Source organism: Leptosomus discolor, chromosome 1 (assembly GCF_034619465.1).
Source record: "Leptosomus discolor isolate bLepDis1 chromosome 1, bLepDis1.hap2, whole genome shotgun sequence".
Lineage (NCBI taxonomy): Eukaryota > Metazoa > Chordata > Aves > Leptosomiformes > Leptosomidae > Leptosomus > Leptosomus discolor.
Window position 1 is genome coordinate 17,907,799 of NC_141391.1, and position 24,918 is coordinate 17,932,716.

Below are 24,918 nucleotides of genomic sequence, written 5' to 3' on the forward strand. Positions count from 1 at the left end.
AATGTGTTAGGGGCCACAAAGAAGAGATAGATGGCTGAAGCTTAAAACAGGCACGGGTTGGTTAAAATGATGTAAAGTATGTAGATGTATGTATGGAAAGATGTAAACTAAAGACATAGAACTGAAAGGAGTGGCTGATGATACACCAGAGTGTTGTCCTGCTCAACAGGGCGGAGAAATGAGCCAACAGGAGCCTCACAAAGTCCAACAGAGTGAAATGCCATGTTCTGCCCCTGGGGAGGAATAACCCCAGGCACCAGGACAGGCTGGGGCCAACCAGATGGAAAGCAATGATGCAGAGGATGTGGGGCTCGTCATGGACACTAAACTGACCATGAGCCAATAATGGGCCCTCACAGCAGAAGTCAAACAACCTCCTTGGCTGCATCAGCCAGAGCATTGCTAGCAGATAGAGGGAGGTGATCCTTCCCCTCTGCTCAGCACCAACAAGACACATCTGGAATGTTGTGTCCAGTTCTGGGCTTCCCAGTACAAGAGAGATGTGGACACACTGGAGGGAGTCCGACAAAGAGCCACAAAGATGAAGAAGGGACTGGAACATCTGACATATGAGAAAAGGCTGAGGGAGCTGGGACTGCTCAGCCTAGAAAAGAAAAGGCTCAGGGGGGTCTTGTCGATGTATATAAATACCTGACAGGTGGGAATGAAGCAGACAGATTCTTCTCAGAAGTGCCCAGCAACAAGACAAGAGGCAACAGACACAAACTAAAATGCAGAAATTACATTTAAACATACGAAACAGGTTTTTCACTGTGAGGGTGGTCAAGCACTGGAACAGTTTGTCCAGGGAGGCTGGAACAGTTAGAGCAGCTACTTACTCTAAACCATAGTTTTAATAAAATTTTTGCCTAAAATAATTTTACTGATAAACTAAACACAAATCACTGTTAGCCCCAAAGTTCTCTGGTGTTCTTAGTCTCTCTTACACTGCAAAGGGCTGGAAAATGCTGGTAACATACATTGCCAGAGAGCCACCTCTCCTCCAGAGCCTCTTTGGCAAGCAGGAAGATAATGGAGAGAGTTTGAGAATCAGTGGTCCCACCAAACGTCTGCATTAAGGTCCCTCAACCTCCAAATTTTGTCCATATGTGTGTATTTGGCTGATGCTCTTTGACACAAATATTTTGGCTTTTTGCAGCGTCTGGCACTAACTGTTGAATTGCCTTTTTCTGCAGCTTTAGGCAAATGACTTAGGCAAATAAGTTATCTTATTCAAAATCTGCTTAAAGAGTATAAAAGCCTGAAAAGAGAACCACTTAGACTGGTATTCTCACTTTCAGCAACTTGTTTGGGGTGCTTTACCTTGATCATATTCTCAAAGTTAAATGCGTGTCTACTCTCAAGAAGACTGATGGCTAAAAGTTGTGGATGGCCCAAACTCTCCAGAACATTTTCTCTTCCTATCTGAAAAAAAAACCTTGAGCTGCTGCTGAACCACTTCTGGTTCAGACAGTGAAACCCACACCTCCATTTTTAATGTTGCTAGCCTGAGGTGAGCCCAAATACATCAATTTGCTCATGACGTTGCTCTCCCTGGGCAGTGGCCACATGCTCTTGAACTGGCAGAAAAGCCTCAGCCCTGCCGGGTGGGACCGGCGCACGATGATGAAGTCTGCTGTGAAAGCCGTGATGCATGAGACACTCTGAAAATCTGGTTTTAAGCCACAGGGAAGGTCTGATAATGCTGGATGAAGACACCATGTTCAGCTGGGGTAGGGAGCCATAGCCAGTGAAAGATGAGAATCTTTCATACTGAATTATCAACTATTCACTCTATTTAAAAATAGATTTTTCCATGTCCTTCTCCAGCCACTTCCGCGTGTCTCAGTCAAGCTTATGAACAAACATTGACCATTTAAATGACTGGAAATATAACAGCATCTGGTGCAAGGTGGGCTGCAGAGAAAGGTTGTGTCCACCGCTGGCAAAAGTTCATTTCAATGTTTCGGTTTTCTCACAAAAAATTTACCATCCCTGGAAATGCTGGAAAGAGGTTTGCTCAGTCACTGCCAAGAGTAAACAAGAGGTGATTTTTGTCATTGCACTGGGGTGGGGATTTCTTGACTGGGAGGATGAGTGACACCAGCTGCAGAGGAGGTGGCTGCTAATCCGGACGACAGCACAAGTGACACAGGGCAACGGGTCATTTACTAGCAATCTTTAAGCAACACACGGACTCAACAAGTGGTGCTACCACAACGTTTGCTGTCTTCCCTTAAAGCCCAGGCCTGAGTCCCAGCTGTCGTGGCCAACACCTCTCCACCTAACCATACCAGAAACCTGCCTTGGGTAACTCACAGCGTGGCCCCACGATGTTGCCCGCTCCTTGCAGGCTCCTGGAGGGGAAGGAGACCTGTTTTAGCAGCGTGGCACACAGCTAACCGCCATCCTACAGAAAGATATATTTTGTAGAAGATACTGATTCTCTGAAGCCATTAAAATAACAGATGGGGAATGCCTAGGAGGAGTTTAATTACTGATTTCACAAACCCAGGGAATGTGGGCTCTTCAAGCTGGCTCAAGATTTTTTAACAGGCGACGACACCATCACAGCAACCCAGACACACTCGCGCCTCATCCTGCCGAGGCTGAGTGTGGCCATGCCGCGGTGCCTGGCGTGCCGCAGCGGACCCCGAGGGACTGCTGCCCCGGGCCAAGCTCACAGCAGGGCTGCGGCGCCAGCAGGCTCCTACGCCTGCAACTGACCCAGGCTCATCACTCCAGGCACAGCTCCAAGCATAGCTTGGCCAAAAATAGGATCCTGGGAATCCCTGCCCAAAAGCCAACTTCAGAAAATGCAGTTATTGACAATGCCCTGGTGGGACAGGACAGAAGTTCTCTTTGAAGTCCCAGTCCACAGACATCAATGGTGTAAGTCACCCTGGACAAAAAAGTGACCTGAACAGCTCATTCATGTGGCTACACATCTGTTAAGCTACAGGATTTCTACTCTACAGTAATTTTTTTAAAAATACAAATAAAAATGCAGATGGGAGGAACAAGCAAACCCCCAGACTCGCACAGTGCACTGTACCATGATTATCGGCAGACCTCTCAGTAAACAGCAGTCAGGCCATGAGAGAGATAAAAAATGCTACAAAAAATGGTTTTACATGTTCTTTATTTAAGTGAAACAGGCAAGTGAAAGTAGAGGTTTCACATTCCTTTCTGCTAAGCGAGCTTGTGCCTCTTGTGCTGGTTAATACAGACGGTTACATTGCATACTGCAGTTTCATATCCTCAAGAACCTAACACCGACACCAAACAAGCCGGTGCAGCGGGCAGGGGGCTGCACCATTCACAGTAACTACCGGAGGAGACAGCCACATTGAACAGTTCCTAAGGATCTTGCATTTTACATTTTACAGCTGGATCACTGCAGAATAAAATAATTACACAGTCATAGACCCATCACAAGTTTTAGCATAGGCAACAGATATGAGAGAGTAAAAAAAAGATTTCACAACATCCTCAATTGACTGAAAGCTAATCACAGCGGTGTGCTGTGGGTGTTACTTCTGTCTGTGGAGACACACACTTAAATCACCTCCCAGAGTTTCTGTTTGTCTTTTACTCCTGATAAGACTTCACAAGGAGCCACATGAGCAATACTGTAATCAGGACAATCATGAAGTTGAGGAAAAGTTCTTGTGTGGATCGCTCCATTTTTCAGGAGTAATCAGGGGAGAGCAGAGGTCAGCAGGTAGAGCGAAGGGAAAACTTCAGTGACTTGCCTGGGAGCGTCCTTGAGCTCAACCTTCAGGTCACGGGCTCTTTCAAGGAAAAAGAAAAATATGTGAGGAACAGATGCATGAAGGTGGCAGGTTCAGCAGAGCTATTTATATTGGTGTAAATAAATGTTGTTTCAGTGGCTAGAAGTTGGTAAGCACTGGGGACACTAAAAAGTAAAAGCTGTCTCTGGCAGCTTATCACCTTCTTCAATTTCTAGCATCTGACAAGGAGCGTTCTCAGTGTCACCCCAAAATACACAGCGCAGAGGTGAGCAGTTTGTGGAAATTAGCACTGCTTTGTACAAGCATTTTCAAATGAATGGTGCTCAAGTCCCATTTATTACTTTCAACAGATATACATTGTAAATATACCACTGTTTAGAGTTCTTTAAATTCCTATATTTGTTTGCATATTTTCATTTTTTAAAGAAACCAGGTGCAAACTATTCTTTTATAAAGAAATACTAATAAATCTGAATTATTTATGTTACAACTAAAAGTACAAGGATAACCTAAGGTTATACGTTTCCATTTCTGAAGAACTTCAGAGATTTTGTGAGTTAATCCTATGGATGAAATAGTATTTTCTCAAGAACCTTATGGCTTTCCTGCACTTTGAAGCTGCTATAGATCTCTTCAGAAATCTCATTTGAGTTGTATTCGAAAACTTTTCTGTTGGTTATTGGTTTTATTTACTTTATCACATCAACTTTTGAATTTTATAGGGTTTTGGAGTTCATGCAGAGAAATGAGAATACTTTATCATGAATACCATGCACTTATCCCATCTGTATGCCATGTAAATGAAATAAAAACCTTTAAAAAAATGAGGCATAAACTCTAGACAAAGAATTTCAGCCACACAATCAAAATCTCAGCAGAGAAGCCAGATTAGGCTGTAACATCCATGGTGCAAACAAGAGAAGCTCTGGGACCATACCAGCATGAAGACAGAGAGTTTAAATAGAAAGTGCTTTAGTTTGCAGATTAACTATTAAAAGCCCAGTGCATGCAGTTAACAAATTCCTACATTCCCAAGTTGTTTTGCCAGCCTCCTATGTCCTTGGACAAGAGAAAATCTGACCTAATAAGTAAGCCAAGTATTTTTTACCTTGAGGAGGTAAACAGAGCCCAGTGGTTCTGTCTCTGGACTTTGGGTCACTGCAGATATTATTTCCCTGCAAGCTTCTGCCTATCTCCCACTCGGTCTGGATGCCCCGTCCCTGTGTGGGAACTAAAGTAGGCTGAGGGAGGAGAGCAACAAGTGCATTGGCAACCCAGGTGCTGACATCACCCCCAAAATATCTTAAAAGGGCTAAGCTGGGCTGCAGGATTTGGTTAAGGCTGTTTATGCAGTGGGCTCTGTGGGCTGATTTGCTTCTTTTAGTTCTTCTGACGTGGTGCTGTGCTAAGAGCAGAGCTGTACGCAGCCCTTGGGAGTCAATGGGATTTGACAGCGAATTTCTTTTGGCCCTTGGTTTCTTCCCCGAAGTGGGGAAAAGAAAAGGAAAGAAAGAGCCACTTGCAGAAGTCTGCATGCAGAATTCAGGATCTCTCAAGATCATTCGCAGGGTATGGAAAACTGTCTACATATTTACCTTCTTAAGCACAGTACAGCTGTTGCTGTCATATACCTATAGCCCCCACAGCTTCTCAAGCTCATATGCATTTGAAAGAAAGTGAATAGCAGAAAAAAATTCTTTGCATTTGAATACAGACTACTGATATGCAGGATCGTTTGCTGGATAGAAAAGTTTGGGAGTAGGAGGTCTGACAAGCACAATCCATTGCTTTAAAGAGACACTGACTCACCTCCATGCTCTTCCCTCATCGATTTTCAATGCTGACGTGAATGCTCCATCTGCCTGAGCATACAGAGAAATATTTCTGCCACCCTGCAGCATTTCTTCCCAGAAAGCACACTGCTCTGTGGCCTAGATAGCTGTAATCCCCACATCACCTTATCTTTGCCCAAGACACTGCTAGAACATGCTATATATGTGAACAAAAAGAAATGGCTATTTGGTTCCTCTAAACTGATACAGTTGAAGGAGTCTCAGCAGAACAGGCTGGACTGAACCGAGAGCACACTCTGCCAGCCTTGCACTGCTGTGGGTTTGCCCCTGCTTGGAGCCTTTGCTTCAGATGAATGATATATTTCCACTGAAGTCAGAGAGGTCGCTTCTGCAACACAGTGCTGCCAGATAAGCATGAGGATGCTGATCAGATTTAAGTGTCTAAAGCTATCCATAACACTGGCCTTATTCTCACTGCCAAACACCGGATGACATATAGCATGCAGATTATTTACTGATTCTGATGTCTTTTGTATAGTTATATTTGGGCATGCTGGGAGGTACTGTAGCTCAGGGTATCCAAGTTTGCTGTGACAGTCCCCCTCCATCAGCTCCCAGGTTTCTCCCTTTTCACCAGCGCAGGCACTGGCGTCACGGTGCGATGTCCCCGGTGAGGGAGGCTGGCTGGCTGGAAACCAACTGGATGAAAAACACAACAAAACAAATAGCTGTGGGTAACCAGGGGGGTGGAGGGGAGGGTTGCTTGGAGTTTTCTGGATGATCTCCCTAAATAGCCTCCCCACTCAATCACTGGAGGCAGGAGGGGGACCAGAACTGTAGAAATCTTCCCTTTGATTGGCTTGACTGCCTTGCTGCTGCCCTCCTAGATACCCAGGCATCACGTTCACAAAAGCAACATGTGCTGCATGGGAGTCCTGTGCTAAAACACACAGATGAAAGAGCATAGGCTTAACTCTTTCAGGCGTGAGATGCCTAAGTAGGTTTGCAGGGTCCTATTGCAATGCATGCTCTGCTCTGCTGTGCCACAAAGGTCATCCTCTCAAGGAAAACCTGTCCTGCACTTACAGGGGATCTGGGAAATCCAGACTCAAAATGCTCTCCCTCAGCCCCAGGGAAGAGGGTATATGTCTGCCATGAACCTGCCCTAGGCTATTCCCTTCTCTGGAACGTTCTGAAACAGAAATCTTTGGATTTCTCATGCAATGGCTGATCCACTTCACCTGGAATCACATAAATATCCACCAGTAAAAGGGACAAACATTTGAGTGCCATTGATCCTAATTATTAAATGCTCCAAATCAGTGCCCAAATATTCCCTTTGGGCTATACATCTTGGAGATCTTGGGATTTATTTTACTCTCTGTCAACAGAAAACTCAAAAAATACCTTTCTTTAACTGAAACCCTGGTCCCCAGACCTGTACCTGTACTTCCACACTGACAGTGAGTCCCTTCCTGCTCTGTCCCAGCTCACCTCCTTCTTCTTGGACTTCATCCATGACAGCTAGAAAAATTTCATTCTTCAAAGCAGGGAAACAGTGCTATAAATGTCATTAATCAGCACACCTGATAAATGCCCTAACTCCTCTCTATAGGCACAGGTACTTCTTTCATTTTTTATGCAACTTACAGAAGACCACAGAAGAGCATACAGAATCACAAGAATTCATTAGTGCACCAGAACAAAAGTTCATCAAACATAACATACTGGCTGGTAGGGAAATCTGGGGGAAGCATATAAAAACACAGTGAATGTAACGTGATCTTTGCCTCAATATCCTCAAACTCCTGGGATTCAGCCTATTGGGACTGCTAGGTTTGGACTACAAACAAGGCTGGGTTTATGGCTCCCTCTTAGTCGTGCTGTCAGGGTGTCACTTCAACACTATGGTCTGTTCCTGCAGCTGTGACTGCTCATTCTGTGAATAGTTCTAGACCAGGCAACTTCTTCATAGTTGAGCTTCTCTACACAACATCCTACATACTTTCAGCATTACAAAAATGAAATAGAAAATTCAGATATTTATATAGCAGAGAAAGTAACTTTCCTCAACCTATCAGCAATTTGAATGCAGCTCATTTGCTAGAACTGAGAACAACTAGCTAAGAATTTTTTTTTGATTGACAGAGCTAGACTCTAGTAACTTTAGAAGAGCCAAATTATGTTACATTTACTTTTGATGTCATCTGACAGAATGTTCCTATATATTTTTACATATATACACACACATACACACAAAGGCTTGTGAAAAAAAGGACTTAGGACTGAACAGAGGGTCCAATAAATATGCCTAAGCTGTGGAATATACTATCCAACCAGTGTCTGAACATCTGACTTTAATACACCATAGATTAGAGTCTGCAGTTGCCAGAGGCTGAAACTTCTGACTCACCTCAAAACCCCATACTCCTGCTCTTTATGAAAAAAGAGCCCAAAGACCTTAAAGGCCGTATCTTTAAAAGGATGATTTATTTAACCAAGTGATTTAGTATCGATTAGCAAAGCAGAAAGAGAGAAAGAGATTGAACTGAATAGTTTTGCTTTAAACACTAGCCCAGAGGTTTAGATACTGTGTCGAGTATTTTTCTCGTTAGCACTTTTATTTTTTCTTCTTTTTCTGACAGATCTGGATGTTCTCAGCTTTCACATGGCCCATGCCAAAGCTCCCTCTTCGTGCCTCGCATACTCAAACTTAAGGCTCTAGTCTATATTTAAAGTTGCTGTGACTATCTCAAGTTCTTTCTAGCCTACTAATCAAGTAACACATAATCTTTCAAAGCCATTCTTAAATAATTAGAGCAGATTGTGTTCGTTTTTGCATTACCTTTCTCACTAAGTGCAGTATATATTTTTGAAATCTGCTAGTAATTGGTTCCTTTTTAAATTGGCACCTGCTGTGTAGTGTAATCACAAGTGTCTTCCTAGAAGACTCACTTGAAGCTTATCTTATCTGTATGAACCCAAGTTTGCAGCAACGTACTGTACTTGTAATCAGAGTATGTATTTCACAGGTAACTATCATGTCTCTCTATGGGAACTGAAGACAAAAAACACTTAAGATTGCTCAACAGATCTTAAATCTGATGATTTACAGAACTTCTAAAGAGACAAAATCACTCCACAAAAAGCTGAAGATGTACAAAGGAGCCTGAATATTGCCACACCTTATTTGAGGCTCCCGTAGCAGGATCCTATCTGCCAGGAAGGCGAGACCCATGGCTCTCAGCGCGATGGCTATGTGACTACAGCACAGAGCCTCCCACAGAACCAGTCAGCATAGGCTCCATTAAAAGAGTTAGTGAAGGAAAACAAGGCACGCACTTAATACATTCAAGTCATCTGCCTATTGTAGATGTCCGCTGCAGGGTCAGCCTCCCTAAACTCCACAGATCTTACTGACTACCTCTGAAGGGAGTTGGGGCGGGTGGCTAGGAAGGGTGGACTTTGCCAGGTGGCAGAGGTCTATGTTTTTAGCAGATGAATCTATGTGAGTTCCCAAGAACAAGATTCAAACCAGCCACAGAGTAGGCAGTTGCTTGAGTTAGCTGATAGAGAATACTACAGGTCAAAGCAAGTCTTAAATGCTGTCATGGTTTGAGAGCCAAGTACCTTTCCTGGGGTTGCAGAGGGACACCGCAGTCTACTTAGACACAAGTGGTTTTAGCCTTGTCTCTGAGTTAAGCCTTCTAGCCTTTTATTTTGAAAGCTAAACGGGTAGGCACTGTTTAGATCCTTTCTCATTGCAAGGAATAGGACTCTTCATCATCCAAAGACAACAGTGCACAGTGTCCCTGCCCAGAGATGCCATGCATTAGTTGTGTGTAAAACTGCCTATCCAGCAGATCAGGAGAGCCTGACAGACAGTTCATATGACATTTACATTAGCATCAGTATGTCCTTTGGGGCTTATTGAAGTGTAAAAAAACCTGAAGGTCCCAAAATGGGCAGGGACATCAGATCAGCAGAAGCAAAGGAGAAGTCATTAGATATTCAGAGCACCCAGACACAAAAGTAGTTACTAGCTGCATTTGCTTGCATCTCACCATCTACAGCTTTGAACAAATCCTCAGAGGCCACCGACTGTCATTTCTTCAAACCGCAGCAAACTATACCTTCATTCTCCCAGCAGGACCACTGTGATAGACACACATGGGATGTGAAGATCTGGATTAGTTCTGTTCTCCCTCAGGGCAGATGGGAAAAGGACTGCACAACAACAGAAGCACAAGGTAGAGAGCTAACCGCCTGCCGTGGCTAGGCTTTCAGGTCTTAGGGAGTTTCAGTGATAGAAAGTGTAAGCACCTATGGAGAGTGTCTCCAGGGTGAGATGTCAGCACAGTGAGCATCTTAAGGATTTACATGCTGGGTGTGGAGAGTGGAAGTAGAACATCTTGCACCATATTGTTGATGTTTGCTGCTTACCAATCTCATCCTTCTAGAAATCACTGAAAATATTGGTGAAGAAGACTTCCAAATGTTAATGATCACATCACTCCCTCTTACAGGCTGTCATACATGTTCAGCTTTGCTTCATGCTGACTTGTTAGCGAGGCCAGTCCTCAAAAGGAACACAACGGGGAATGTGTGGCAGGCAGGGAATCATCACTATTTTTCAGTGTTTTGTAGGTGGGATTATTCTCTTCCAATATCAGTATCACACTACCATTGGTGGGAAGAAAGAGACCTCCAACTGGCAATTTATCTGACATAAAATACACATTCACAGTTCTCTGGAAGGTATTTGCCTTTTTTATCTTCAGAGTTATGCAAGATTAATATGACCAGAGAAGTCCAGGATAACAAGGAAAGAAAAGATTACAATAACCAAAGTACGGGTCACAAGTCACACGAACATTTACAATTGTTGCCAGGCCATAGTCCCTTGCTGTCTATCAGAGTTCATTTATTTTTAGACTTGTTCTTATCATATTTTTATTAGGCTTATTTTATTGCTTTCATTTTTAGTTTTAGTAATTTTAGACTTCTTTTCACAACAAGCCTAGAGTCAGAATATACACCTTTTATTTCTGTACAACATTTTCAACTGGACAAAAGCTGCAGTACTATGAGCCAAACTACAAACCTGTGTGGTAATGCAGTTAGACCAATAAAAGATCATGTGCAGCTGTGAACACAATGGGGAAAGAAGACAACCTGAAATTACTTCTAAGGCACTACAAATGAGAGATAAGACAAGAATGATAAAGAGAAGGAGATCTCAATTTCAGTCTTTTGTAGCTGTCTGTCTCAAAACTACTTTAAACGTCAGGTCAAGAGCGAAGAAAACATCAATTCACCTGCAACAGCAGTGACCCAGTCACCCAGAGGCAATCACAACAGTGAATAGCATTTAGGAGATTAAATATCAGACATGAAACAACACAGAAATGCTGTAGAAAGTTAGCCAAAATAGATCTCAGCTCATACATCTCAGCTCATACATTCTCCCACTTGTTCTGAATGGAACTGAATTCTGGGACACAGCCTTCAACTTTCACTGGTCTTTAAGAAAAGACATTAAAAGGCAATTTATCCCGGTGATGCTAAACATCAGACCTTGCAGTTAATGAGTTTCTCCTGGAAGATAACAAAAAGCTAGTAGGGGATTCATGGCTATGCACTGGGATATGCTCCCACTGCGCTCCCTTCTCCAGCCAGTATTGGAGGAAGCTATGGAGAGGCTTTTGAGCTTAACTGTCTGTAAAGCTAATTTCATCAATCAGGGTCAAGGTCACAGAGGGGCGGATTACTGTGGCCACACTCTTCCACACTGTTAGAACTTAAAAACGTGCTGCTGAATGGAGCTGCAGTTTGGGCAGACAGAGCAGGCAAGTGCATGATAAACCCCTGCAGCTATGAGCCCCTACAGCTATGGGCCCCTGCACCAGCAACATCTTCAGGAGCAGAGCATTCATGACCTTTGCCACATCAGTAAAAGTTTCTGTTGGCAATGGATGCCATTTCTGGGGTTTATGTTTGAACTAGCAGACTTCTGCCTGCAGACACAGTGTGTTAAGGGAAGAGAGAAAAAATCTAGTTGGCATTTGTTCAAAGAAAAAACAATCTGCAAACTAGTAGGGCAATACATGAGAGGGACTGATGTTAAAAGCTGCAGAGGAAGAAGAACACATTCAAATCAGAAACACAATCAATCTTTTTTTTTTAACTAATTTCTTAGTGGTGGAGGAAATTTCTACAGGTGGTGGAGGAAAGACTTTTGTGCAGGAGGGTCAGAGGCATAGGCAGAGAAATGCAGCTTTCTGTACTCAGGCATTAATGTTCAGTGCTCTTGCATCAAGACTGCTTGATGCCCTTGTAGCTATCAACATGTCAAAAGTCTCCTGCAAAGGATCCAGCCGTTCTGGAACAGGAATGGACACGAAGCAATGAGGGTGGCTGTGAACTTGCAGCCTGTTGGTTGCAGCCTGGTAAGTGGTTGTATAAGCAAAGACAGGGTGCTTATCTCCGCAAAAAAAAAGGGGCAAGTTACTGTAAAGTTATTTCTGAGTAGGAGTTTGGCCATGAGCTGCCACTGATGTCAGGCAGATTCTCCCCTTACTCTAATCCAGAGAAAGGTGTCTGTATGCTCACAGCCTGCTTAGTTCTCCTACATGAAAAGAGGTGAGTCTTTAATAAACTATGTCCTGGCAACATGCAGAAATACAATTTTTATCTCTGTGATCAACACTATCAACACTACTGCTATGTGAGAAGCTTTCAGCTCTAACTTATACAGCTGTTGTGTGAGTTCTTAAATCTCCAGAGTCATTTATAAGGGAGCCTGTAAATACACCCTGCAAAGAAGGTTTGCCTTTAGTTACTAGGCAGCCACCAGCTGTTGTGCCAGCACACCCTGGCACTTTCAGCTGACAGTGTTTGTGTGGGTTTACAGGGCTGTGGGCCGATGAAACTGTTTCTGAAAGCTCACAGCCCAGCTCTGCTGCAGCATGCAAGCTGCACAGCTGCTCATCTGTGTGGTTGCCCTTCCCCCAGGTGTGGTGTGTGGTCCCTCCTTCTCTGTGGGAGAAGATGCTTCGTATTTACCACAGAACAACAAACACAGATGTCATGGAGCGGGTGCAGCACTCTTTCTCCTCAGATAATATCTTGCCCAAATCCTCATGACAAAGCTGTGGCAGCCACAGAGAAGTGTTAACCATTCCTCGTTGTCTATAAAGACCCGGATAGGGGTATGCCCCAGCAGGGTGATGGGGGCTGTTCTGAAGGACAGGGACTATTGAAGAGTGTGCTGCAGTTAAGCAGCCTGTGCATACACCATCTGAAAGGCATGGAGCAGGGGGAATTCTCTGTGTGCACCTGGGAAACAAATCCTTTGACAGCACCACATGAGTCCAACAAAGGACAAACTCTGAAATTCTGGATAAACCTTGGTCAAACCGAGCCCTCAAATACCTTTGGGAAGCCAAATAAGCAACAAATTCTGGGTGATGCTCAGACGTGTTAGGAGAAGTTTTTATTCCCTTCCATTCTCACCACTTTAAAAACACCAATAGCAAACTCTTTGACAAAATGGTGCAGCTTGGTTCAATTGAAAAAAAAAACAAAAACAAAAACACAAAACACCAAGGTGGGACATCACCCTCTCAGCTAGAAAATCATCAGGAAGTACCTACCAGCAGTGGGTAGATTATATAGTCCAGCATCCACCATGAGAAGACAGAGAGCCCATCCCCGGGAACATGGAAAGGCATCTGTGGCCTTCCCTAGGGATGCTCAGAGAAGCATGAGAAAAGAACAAGCAAGCTGAAGCCATAACCCAGACCCTGTCTGGGGAAAAAAAAAAGGAAGAAAACCAACAGATAGAAAGCATCTGCCCTGCTTCTGGGCTTATGAAGCTGAGAGGTGGATAGGAAGCAGCACACTTCCAGACAGAAACCACCAAAAGTAAGCACGGGGGTCTGCAAACAGGATGCGTGGGGATGACCTCTGGGTTCAGCCCATGACTGGTAGAAGAAACCACACTAAGTTGGATATCTGTATCAGAACCATGAATATCGTTGAATTTAAACAAAAACGGAAGCTTATCTCTGCAAATGCTTCATAGCATGAGGCCTGGTATGAGCGTATTTTAGCAGTCATCATTTAGATACTGGTTTTTACAGTAGTTTGAGTTTCTGGCTGTAGACAAGCACTCTCAGTTACTCCAGTGATGCCTGAGACAGGGGGAAGCCAACAAGTCTGTAAAACCTAATGCTTTTGCAAGATATAGGTGTGCTCTACAAACATAAATGGGTGTAATGAACGGATAAACTGCCAGTAAACAGTGCCAAAAATATGGCTCTGCTGGCCCACCACACCCAGAAGGACCCTCTGCAGAGAGACGTTGACACTCACGTTTCTGTTTTATTTATTGAGACAAATACAAGGCCAATATCAATCAGCCTCACTCTGGTGAGAAAAGCCACAATCCTCATATTAAAAAATTTTATTCCATAACCAAAACCAAGTGAGAGGGACCCGTCAGCACAAGCAGTATTGTTTTTATGGGTTTCAGGCAGCTGGAGAAGCTCTGGCATGATTAATGTAGCATTTGTAGTGTTCATTTCTCAAATTGCCCACATCCAGCATTCCAGCGACAGGCTGAGCTGGTTTGCATAACAGTACCGAGTAACCATAGCAACCCAAATAAGTAATTGATTCCTGAGAAAAATATGAACTAGAATAGCAAACATGATCTTAATTTAAGTAGCCATGTTCTAACCAACTTTCCTTCCTACTGATGTTTGCTTGGAGCTCGTCAGCCCATGAGGGATCTCATCCTTCTCCCATTGAATTCAAGAGGAATCTTGCTATGAGTTTTAACTGGGGCTGGACTGAGTCCTAAGCACATGGCGGCATTGCTTTGTGTTCATTAGGACAAACAGAGCTAATAAGGGCTGGAATGACATGATAGGGAGGGAAAGTAGGAGCAGATCCCTACTCAGCACTGATTCACCCTTCATCTTTGAGGTGTTTACACATAGCCAAAGAGAGTCAAGAGGTCCCTCATGACTTTCTAATCACATCATCCACTGGGTGAGTGGAATGAAATCTGAAATGAACCTTGTCTGAAGTTTTGTATCTAATTAATGAAAAGAAATTGTTGCTCTTTCTCAGTGCACTGTACTATTATGGAATAAATGAGAAGTCAGACACAGATACTCTCAACAATCCAGCAACCTCCTCCCTCTCCAGGACCCAGATGCTTGCTCCAGGCTACCAAAGGCAGCTGAGCTTTAGGGACTGTCAGGATCTAACCCAGAAAAAATTTTGACAAGCCAAATTGTGGAACAGCCCAAACCAGCATCTTCAACTTGGGCTCCCCCAGCCCTTCTTTCCTCTTGCTTGGTCAAAATCCACATCGATTACAATTAACCATTTGGAGGTTGCTCTCCCAATGTTTCACTAGACATATGTTTGTCTGGGCTTTTTACAAGACAAGTGTTAAGAGCGAAAAGCAACTTTTAACAGGCCTACTGGCCGGTAACGTATTGGGAACAAAGTCTTTTACCACTAGATATCTACAAGAGTAAGGTTAAGCTTCCTCTTTTGTTTGTGATAATTACCCCTTGCCTTCTTCTTGTCTTAGTAATCCCACTTTGTGCGTCACTGATGAACAGTTACATCCACTTTTTGCTTTCTACAAAATCAATTAACACATCTTGGCATGAGCAGATGGAGGCTTTGTTACCTGAGGGTATACAACTGCAGACAGCAGCAAGTGAGCAGTACACAGACACCTACATTTATGCCTACAGACTTGAGTGTGATATGGCTAAGAGAAAAAAAAACCAAGGACATCCGCTCCCTGCTCAGCTGTCATACCTTGCCTTGGGAGGATCATACCCTCTACCAACACATTATCATTCCTTCCCTTCTCTAAAACAGGAAACTACTTGTTTTACCCACCCAGGGCTTGATTTGGCAACGACTAATATCAGACCTGGGCACTACCAAACCAGCTGTCAGCTTTCTCTGGATCAACAGACCAGCCAGTGCAGAGTCAGTGTTTATGGAAGCTGGAGCCAGGCACCTTCCCTCCACCCTTGGGTACACTGCTTGGTGCTAGCCAGTTTGTGTGGTTGAAAGCACTGTGTTGAAAGCATTGGCTGAAGTCACCTCTGGCATCTGCCCCTCTGAAGTCTCTTCCAGTTCTTCTTGACTGCCATCTTCCAGACCTTTGTGGATCATAGGAGACACTTTCCAGATAGGAGGTCTGGCTAAACCAGAGGCAACCGTGAATTCCTACTCCTCGTAACTCTTCCCTGCAAGAGAGGGTCAGGGACGCAGGTCAGTATGCTCTTTGGCTTGGCTTGATAATATTAACAAAATCAGTACTTTGCCCATAGGATCTGCCAACCATCTGACACCTCACAGACCGCTCAGGCTGGATGACATGAGATTGACCTGTGTCAACCCCGGCTAACAAAAGTATCTCTAATTCAGCAGGAGCAGCCAGAGAACCATTCTCTGATCCTCTGCAGAGTTCCTGTAGGGCTCACTACACTCTTGGAGAGAAGTGGCAATCTGTGCCAGGTCAGACAAGAGACTCATTATCCCAGGAAACATTAGAGGGATGTTGCTTTATTATCTTGAGTAAAGTTCAGTTTTTCCACCCTGACACGCTGGCAGGGGTTGATGTTGTTGATGATTACCTGGGCAATAAGGGCATGCAAACCTTGCTAGCTCGTGCCGTTTTCTATGTGCATTCCTCCTTGTAATAGGAATGATTGGTTCTGCGCCAATTGTTTACTAAGATTTGCCAGCATGTGGCTTCGGTATGAATAGCCTGAGAGAAGGAGAGGTGCTGGGGCAATGTCAGCCAAGGAGCAATGGAGAAGTGAGGGAGTGAGTGTGTGTGTGTACAAGGGGGGTCAGGATGCGAGGGATACTCTGAGCCAAGGAGGTTGCTTGCTCCCCCCCAGAGGCATAACTGTGCGTGCCCTTGCCTTCCTACTCTCTCCCAAAGTATTTGACTTGGAAGAAAAAGATGGTCTTGCCCTGGCATTGCCCTAAGAAAAGAGAGTATTAAATCCGCTTGCAAGAAGTGGCCAAGCAGAGGCGTATTCCAATTCAGGGAAACTGGTGACAGACAAGTCACAGTGTCTTAAAAATGCTGCTGGGCCCTAAGCACTTACAGAGGTTAGTAGGACTCGGGGACCACATCCAGTGAGAACAAGGATGAACATATCTGGAGATAGATATAGGGAACCCAGCTTTCTGCATCCAGCCACAAGCAATTTTGAACAGGATTGACCCCACTGTCAGTTTTCACTTGGTCAGCAGTGGTACTTAAAATGGGATTTACTCTTATGTCTGTCTAGGGCTTCTGGCTGTACTGCACTAGCCAGGCAAAACAGAGCCAGTTTGGAAATGTCAGGGAAATGGATGTGATTTTTGGCACAAAACTGCAAAAAAACCCCATGATTGTATAAATAACTATTTTTTACCAACTAATCTCAAAATCACTTCATCAGCAGAAATTCAGATTATTACAGATTTAAAAATGCAGTAGGCGAGAGCACAAAAAGCCCACCTCAGTTTCAGTCTGCAGAGAATCTTTCTAAAATCAGGGTTACTTGGGCTGCTTTCCTTCCCTCACAACACTCCTCTGTTCTTCAGTCCATAAACGCTCACCCCAGATCCAGGTTATCTTAATTGTTCAAGCTATGAATTTCATAAATACCTTTGGCAACTTAGCAGACCCATGCCTGTAAAATAACTGTAATCTCAATAAGAAATATCGCTGATTCCACCCACAAATCCAACCTTGGATATAGGTTGCAATCTCAGTACCACGTCTTGTTCAAAACACATCGCAGAAGCCATGCAGGAGGTGATGAGTTTTCCGACCGGCCTTTTGAGTGCACAACGGAGATGAAAATTGCATCCATCTGTCTGCAGCATCCCCAGTGCCCACTCAGTGTTTCCATGGAGTACCTGGTACCCACCAAGTCCTGTGCCCACAGAGGAAGGAAATTTGTCTCCTGAAATCAAGAAGTCTTTTTTCAAGACTCGGTGCTCACCAGCTCTGATATTCTGCCAGATTTACTGCTTCATATTTTCTGTTCCCTTTCTGTTGTGTTTGATTCAGAAATTTCAGATTGCCATCCCAGGTTACCAGGTTGCACATGACACAGCGAGTGAGGAAAAAAATGTGTTGTGTTATTTGATCTCAGTCCCACCAGGCTTACCGTAAACCCAAAAGCATCTCATGTAGGAGGCAAGCTCTTTGGCTGTGTCATGATCTAAGCCTTTTGGACTGATGTGACAGCCCAGCTGTTACACCTATTCCTTTAGCAGGAGGTCTTAATCCCATAGCATAGGTTGGCAACATCAGCTCGATTTTAGCATGATTTTTAGGACAGAGCACAGCTTACCATACCAGACCTTTATCTTCCCACATGGCTAGGTGCAAATCCTCATTTACTGGCTTGCTGGAACTCTAGCTAAGCTCCAGTTTAAAAAAAAAAAAAATAAGTGGGACAGGATTCATCTACTCATAAACTTGTCAGGATTGTGTCTCTGCTGCTCATTCTCTTTTCTCTCCAGGCACACAGGGAGGAGTGGAGGGTTCTGCTCCACCTGCCCCCCACCAAGACCCTGCAGATCCCCCCCTGCTGTAAGGATGGCCTCTGCCTCTGTGCTCCCCACTAGTCCCAAAGGTCCCATCTGTACTAGTAAACAAAACACACCCAGGACACACGTTTCTCCGAGCCCCACGGATGCACGTGCCCGTGCACAGCTCAGGCGGCGTGACACTGGGACCCTTCACCAGAGGCAGTGATCCTCCCATTTGAAGAGGGAAGGGAGCTCAGTCCTGGCCATGGCAGCTGGGCCATGCCTCCTGCTCTCAGGGCAACGGACTGCCCCGGCCTCTTTTATTTAGCAGCACAGACACAGTCACGCAGGGCTAACACCGTGCCAGGCTGGTCAACCTCGGTGTAGCCTTGTCGGCCCTCACTCCTGTTCCCTGCCCAGCTCCCCAGGCCTCCTCGCCTGGTAGACCTTGTTGGACCTTTATTTGGGTGTTCTTGGGCTGAGATGCAAAGCAAAGCGTTAAACTGTGCTTGGGAGAGCAACAGCAGCAGCTCTGTGCGTTGGTGATGCAGGAAAGGGTCAGGGTTGAAGCAGCCACAGCAGCACAGTGGAGGACAGGACTCCCAGCAGAGGGAATCTGTGCTATTAACAGTGCCGTGAGGGAACAGCTGTTCCACTTATGGTCCATGAAATATTTATGAAATAAACTTCTGGAATGTGATAAAGACCTTTAATAGGATGTCACCTCCTGGGATTAATGAAGCACTAGAACAACTGTAAGGTCACAGTCCTGCAGCAAAGAGCGGATCTGAAGGAAAGCCATTGCTGTCTTCTGCTGCTTTGATTTGTAGCACGTAGGCACATAGTCAAGAAGACCTTTGTGCCAAGCGCCGTTCAAACAGAGGATTAGAAAAAAACGCACGTGCAGACCTGACGAAATAGGTGATGAACCCAACCAGGTCTCACCACTCACAGAGAAGGATAGACAGAGACTTGTCCTTGCTGGCTTGAATGCTCCTGGCTTTTGTACCTCCATGCAGGCTACATGAGCATTCCCTCTTCCTAAGCTGGACTGTGGATTTGTCCAGCCTTCCATGTTGATGTTTAATATCCACTTCCCAGGGCAGGAAGAGAAGAGACTCATGGCTGAGGCAGCCGGAGCAGCACAACAGAGAGCATGTCACGGCTCCAGCATCCTTGCAGCCAGCATTGCTGTGGCACACGGTAGGCAAACAGCACCGCTGCACTGAGCACAGACAGAGGAGCATCACTCCGATGCCAGCGCTCACGCTATCAACACACCACCCCAACAGAGGAAGGTGTCCAGTAATTCAAATGTTGTTGCAGTGCCCTTTGGAAGCAGTGTGCAAATGGGACCCTCAGAATTGCCCAGTACCTGAGGAGCCTATGCTATATTTTTAAGGTGATGTAAAAGTCAAAACCTAGTTAGGCAAGGTGAGGCAGCCAAGCTATGGGAGTCTTATGGCATTTTCCTGCTTGCAATGCAGATACACTAATCAACGTATATCCAATGAGGCAAATCATTAATAGCTCCTCTCCTAATTTCAAGTTCTTATAAAGGGCAGCATGTTATACAGGTGGAAATTTGTACTGGGAGGCACACAGATACTGCACCGCAGGAATATCCTGGCTTCTGCCACAGAAAGTTAATGCAAGCAGAGTGACAACCCTTACTTTGTGAACCAAAAAGTCAATTCTCACCAGCCATGCAGCCTAGCTAGTACACTGAAACCTAAAACCAGCTTGGTGGCAGGAAGGCAGCAAGAGGAGGCAGGTCCATGTGCTTGCATGGTTTTCACCTGGCTATGGCACACCCTAGATTTCCTCATTCTGCATAATCCCAGCTCCAGAAAATGTCGGAGGCATTAAATTGGCCGCTCTAGGGTTTGAGAGCACCATTCTCCATTAGAAACATTCTCTCCAAACTTTTGGCAAAGACTTTTTTTTTTTTTTTAGCAATGTTTTATTTTGCTAAAAAACATTTGAGCTAAGAAAGCCCTGGAGAAAATCACCGACACCTTTAGTGAGATTTTAAAATGTCTTTTCTCCCATCTCCCTCTTGGTAGGACTGGGGAGGAATTGTTCACGGTTTATTTCTCACTACCTTTCATGAGAACTGTTCACTGAGGTGATGAACGCTTACACAAAATCATCTGATCTGTAAGTACTGTACCATTTCTTAGTTGTCCTATAATATATTCATGGGCAAATGTGAAAATTTCAGTAGAGAAGCAGTTAATGTTTATTGCAAAGTGTAGCTGCAGTGTGCTCAGGGAGAAACAGCACAGCTGGCAAAATAACCTTCCTCTAGGGCCTGATTTAAACCCCAGGAAAGCCAGAGAGACTCTTCCATGCTTTTTAGTTCAAGCAACACTTACTCTGTTCATCTCTTGGACCTCTTATACTCTTGTAAAAATTGGATGGACCTGCAGGCCAAGACGTAGCAAAAAATGGAAAATATTTTCAGGTCTATTTATTTCATTCGGATGAAAAAATCTTTGAAATAGGGCATTGGATGCTTTATTGCAAAAAGCCAGAAAGAGAAACCTTGGAACTATTACTTCTACCAAAAAAAAAAAGGGGGGGGGGGGGATTTTTTTCCATTCAAAAGCCTGTTATTTATTTACTTTATATACAGCAAATTCTTTTCTTCAAATTACAAAGCTTCTGAGTATCACTAAAGACCAAGCTATATTTTTTCCACTTGATAAATGGCATACTGGAAAGCCCATTTGCTATAAATAGTTCATGGACAATGAAACTGTTGCATTGGCTCCTCTTTATTTCTAGATAATTCAGGGGCGGGGGTGTGTGTGGAAAGATGAGAAAGGCATACACAGAAAAGCAGCGTGATAATTTCTTTTCTCACCTGTCTGTGTGATTAAGACTGAAGGGTACACAGCCAAAGCACGTCTTCAGCCTGGCAAGGCCAATCTTTCTGAGATCCCCCAGCAGTCAGTGGAGAGAGAGGTCTAACTCGTTTTCTTTGGTGACCCATCCACAGGGTGTCAGCTGGTGCAGGCCACCGTGGACAGGGAGGTGCTGGGCAGAGGAGTGATGCTGGGGCAGATGGCTGCCTTGGTCCCAACCACCCCTCGTTGGGAGGGTCTTACCTGCAGACCCTCACAAACCGAGATGGGGTTTCTTTTGTGCACATCATCAGATCTCCTGCCTGCCCAAGCCCTTCGCAGGAGCACGAGGCTCTCCACATTTCCAGCACTTTCAAAGAAGGAAGAGTCTTGCTGCAGTTCAGCTCTACACAGGGCTGGGAAAGCTTTGGTGAAGTCTGCAGAGGCCAGAAAACCAAAGAAGAAATTCCTGAGAGTGCTGAAGGGCTGGAGCAGCTTTTCCTTAACACAGCTTGAGTTCTCCAACATTCACAGGCCATCTGCTTCGGTCTCAGGCAGAGATGAATAGAAAAAGGGCAGCTGTGTGGGTATGTATAAGCCCAAGACATTCACATTTCTGGCTGCTGTAGTCCAAAGAAATAGACAAGTAGCTTCCTTGCTGCTCTTGCAGATGGAGAAGAACCAGAAGGAATATTTTCATAACTGGACACCGTTAAGGACAGCAAAATAGCCCTCAGCTGCCTGTTATAAGCATTTTATTCCAATATGAACTTGATCCCTGTGCACAAAAAGACCACAGCCATGGAGCAAGATGCTCTCAGCAAGGAGGAAAGGAGCACTAGATTTGAAGCCTGTGCATTCATGCAGGATTCACCGCTAACCCTTTTGTTGTGACTGACATAAATTTGCCTAAAAACAGCAATCCAAAGCCAGCAGGGATCAGTCTCACTTGTCAAAGTTGTACGTTACAAAATATTTTATTGTGCATATACTTTATGCCGTGTGAATATCTTGTGTAGCAATTTAATAAAGCTTTTTTAAAAAGTCTATTTCAAAAATTATTTTTTAAAAAAGAAACATATGGCCCACAAATTCCCTGCCCTTGCTTTAGGCAGTAACTTTGATTTCCTTATTGGTACTGTGGCTCTTTTATGATTGTGAATACGGGTCTTTTACCAGAGCTCTGGAGCTTATCACAGGCTGTGGGTAGATAATCTGAAGCCCTTGGTGTTTTCAGAGAGGTAAAGGACAGATGCTGATAATTTACAGAGGGGTGAAAGCTAATATTCATAGATACAGAATTCCAGGAAGAGTTTGGCTTTTCAATCATTAGTCCTTGCTAGAGCAGCATCTAAAATATTCTTTACAGCTTGCAGTTATATATATTCACACCAGCCCTGTTCCAATACAGGCTTGAGGCTTGGCAGGTTTCCCAGATTGTAGTTGTGCGGTCTCAAACAACCGAGGTACAACGTACAGCCAGGGCCCACTGTTGACAATGCGGCCAGGGCAGTGTCATGCTGCTGCTGCTGTGGGGTCTGAGGCTTTGAAGTTCCCCCATAGCCATTGCTGGCATATGTATCCATCCCTGCTGCAGGACACCTTTCAGTTCTTGCTTCAAAATCTCATTAAGGATCAGTTGGGCACTGTCTGATCCCAGAAGGACTTGTTTGGATGAATTATTTCTACAGTGAGGATCCTGCAGTATAATGTTTCAGCTAAATTTTGGTGCCCTTGCTCTTCCAGGCATGGAAAGCAAGAGAACACATCAAGAAGGATTAGGAGGATTAGATGACTCTTCACTGAGGGGACTGGTTAAATAATCGGCTGTCACTTTCAGGTGAAGAAAACCCTTGTCCGGCTACCAGGAGGGAACCCCAAAAAGGGCACAACTGATGAAATTAGACTAAACAACAAAAAATAAGTGGGCTGGGCCTGAAAAAATCTCTCCTCACATAGAAGCAAAATGTCTTAAGATGTTTTAAAAGTGCCTTAATTATTCATGGGAGGAATATGGATGTGCAACTTGCTGGGTGCTTGCAGCCAAACAGACACTAAGGATGATGCTCCAGGTGAACCTGCTTTAGCAGGGGTGTTGGACTAGATGATCTCCAGAGGTTCCTTCCAACGCCCACCATTCTGTGGTTGTGTGATTGCATTTAAATGCCCACAGGAGGGGACTTCCAATGAGTGTCTTCTGAGAGATGCACACCTATTTGAAGTTGAAGGAGCTGGGACAAGAGAAGGAAAGCTCAACAGTGCCAGTAGCTTTTAGATCCCAACCTCTTTTCTGAATAGTGGCAAAAAAATAATAATTAAATAAATGTACAACTCGGGGGGGTGGCCGTTCCCTGCACCCACAGCCTGGCTGGGTGCTGAGCTACCCGGAGGCGAGCAGCCACATTGCAGCATCCCATCAAGTGTGTAAGTGCATGCTTAGCTGTACATGAGTCAGCTGCTGATTTCAGAACAGCTCTTCTCACTTAGAGTTGAATGCACTTGAGGTGCTCTGCTGAATCAGGCAAATTGTCATGCAGACGTGTTATATTCAGATAGTGACCTTTTTAATGAAAGTTGGAACTAGCCATATTCTAGCCATTTGGCATTTTGCCACTGACCAATAGAGGGGCTCTCTGTAGTCCAAGAAATATCAGGGAAATGCAAGTACAACTAAAGGGCAGCTGATTTCAACATTTTAAAAGCTCTTTCCACTTCATTAACCAGAACCTGCATGTGTAGGCACTACATGAAGTGGTAATGACGAGTACATAACCCTCTCTCTGTGTATAGCAGAGTGGTACTATGCAGTGTGCTCCCCAGAGCCAAAGAGAGAGAGGGAGCATGACCGTGTGTCCCAGCAGTCCAGTCCCATGCCTGTCAGATATTCAGTCAAGACAGGTTAAAGACACTTCATTACTCGGTTACTGTCCTGACCTACCCCTAGTCCAAATCATCCCATGAGCCTTCAATTCCCCATTTTACAGTGCTGGGTGAAAAATGTCCCCCACAAGCAGTCTTGGGCAAGCCTGGTCTTCCCTAGGCTAGAGGAACTGAGTCCAGCTCTTTCATGTCCCAGGGAAAAGCTGTTGTCATTTCTCATTACACTCCAGGCAGATGGCTGCACAGCAATCACCAGTGCCACCACTGAATTTAGTGAGGACCCTGCTTCCGGACGTGTGGGACACAGGTGCAGAGACCAATGTATGGGCCCCAAGGGAACCAGGCAGGACCTCTGGAGACCTCTGAGAGAGACGCTGTGCCAACATACGTTCCCTGTTCAGACTCTGGAGGCAAACATGGTGGTGTGTGGTGAGCATGAGCAACGTTGCATGGCTTGGATCATTTGGAGGGACACCCTGGGTCTGTGGTGTGTCAGTTCCCTCAGTCCCTCTTCAGATCCCAATGATCATTACCACAGCTAGCCTGACAGGTTTAATTTTGGGATCACTTGATCGTTTTCCCATAGACCTTCAATGTTGTTCTCTGTTCAGAGAGTCTTGTTCTGGCGTTGGGTCAGTAAAGGAAGCTGTTGCCATTTGGACCACTGTTTTGTCTGTTGTAGCATTGTTACCTGCTGGAAACCTCTAGTGGGATGTCAGAAGTCAGACAAAGGGCTTTCTCTGAGGGCAAAGTTCTCCAGAAAGGCATATAGAGAAAAGGCTCCCAGGAGTCCTCATGGAACATCAAAAGTCCTGCAGCCAAGCTGGCCTTGCCAGAAGCCAGAGGTTGAACTTGCTACCAAAAAAGTCTGATCATGGTTTCTAATTGATTTAACCCCTGCTAAGTTTTTTGTTAATCTGGTTCCTTGCATTCTGGGTGGGGTTTTTTTTTTTGATTGCTGTGATGTCTGCTTCAGCGTTGTGTTCTCTAACACCTCAGTTATAGAATTGCATGTTCTTGCAGATGGAGTATTGGTTGTGTTTTTCCATATCAGCACAG

General features: G+C 44.7%; 1 protein-coding gene across 1 annotated transcript; it reads right to left on the bottom strand.

Annotated features, from left to right (window-relative positions):
- Window positions 1-3,591: 3,591 nt before the first annotated feature.
- SLN (sarcolipin) lies at window positions 3,592-3,687 on the bottom strand. Its single transcript, XM_009949016.1, has one exon. The coding sequence runs from the start codon at window positions 3,685-3,687 to the stop codon at window positions 3,592-3,594; it is 96 nt and encodes a 31-aa protein (XP_009947318.1).
- Between the last annotated feature and the right edge of the window lie 21,231 nt (window positions 3,688-24,918).

Coding starts and splice junctions, on each gene's coding strand:
- SLN (XM_009949016.1), bottom strand. CDS start 3,687: ATGGAGCGATCCACACAAGAACTTTTCCTCAACTTCATGATTGTCCTG.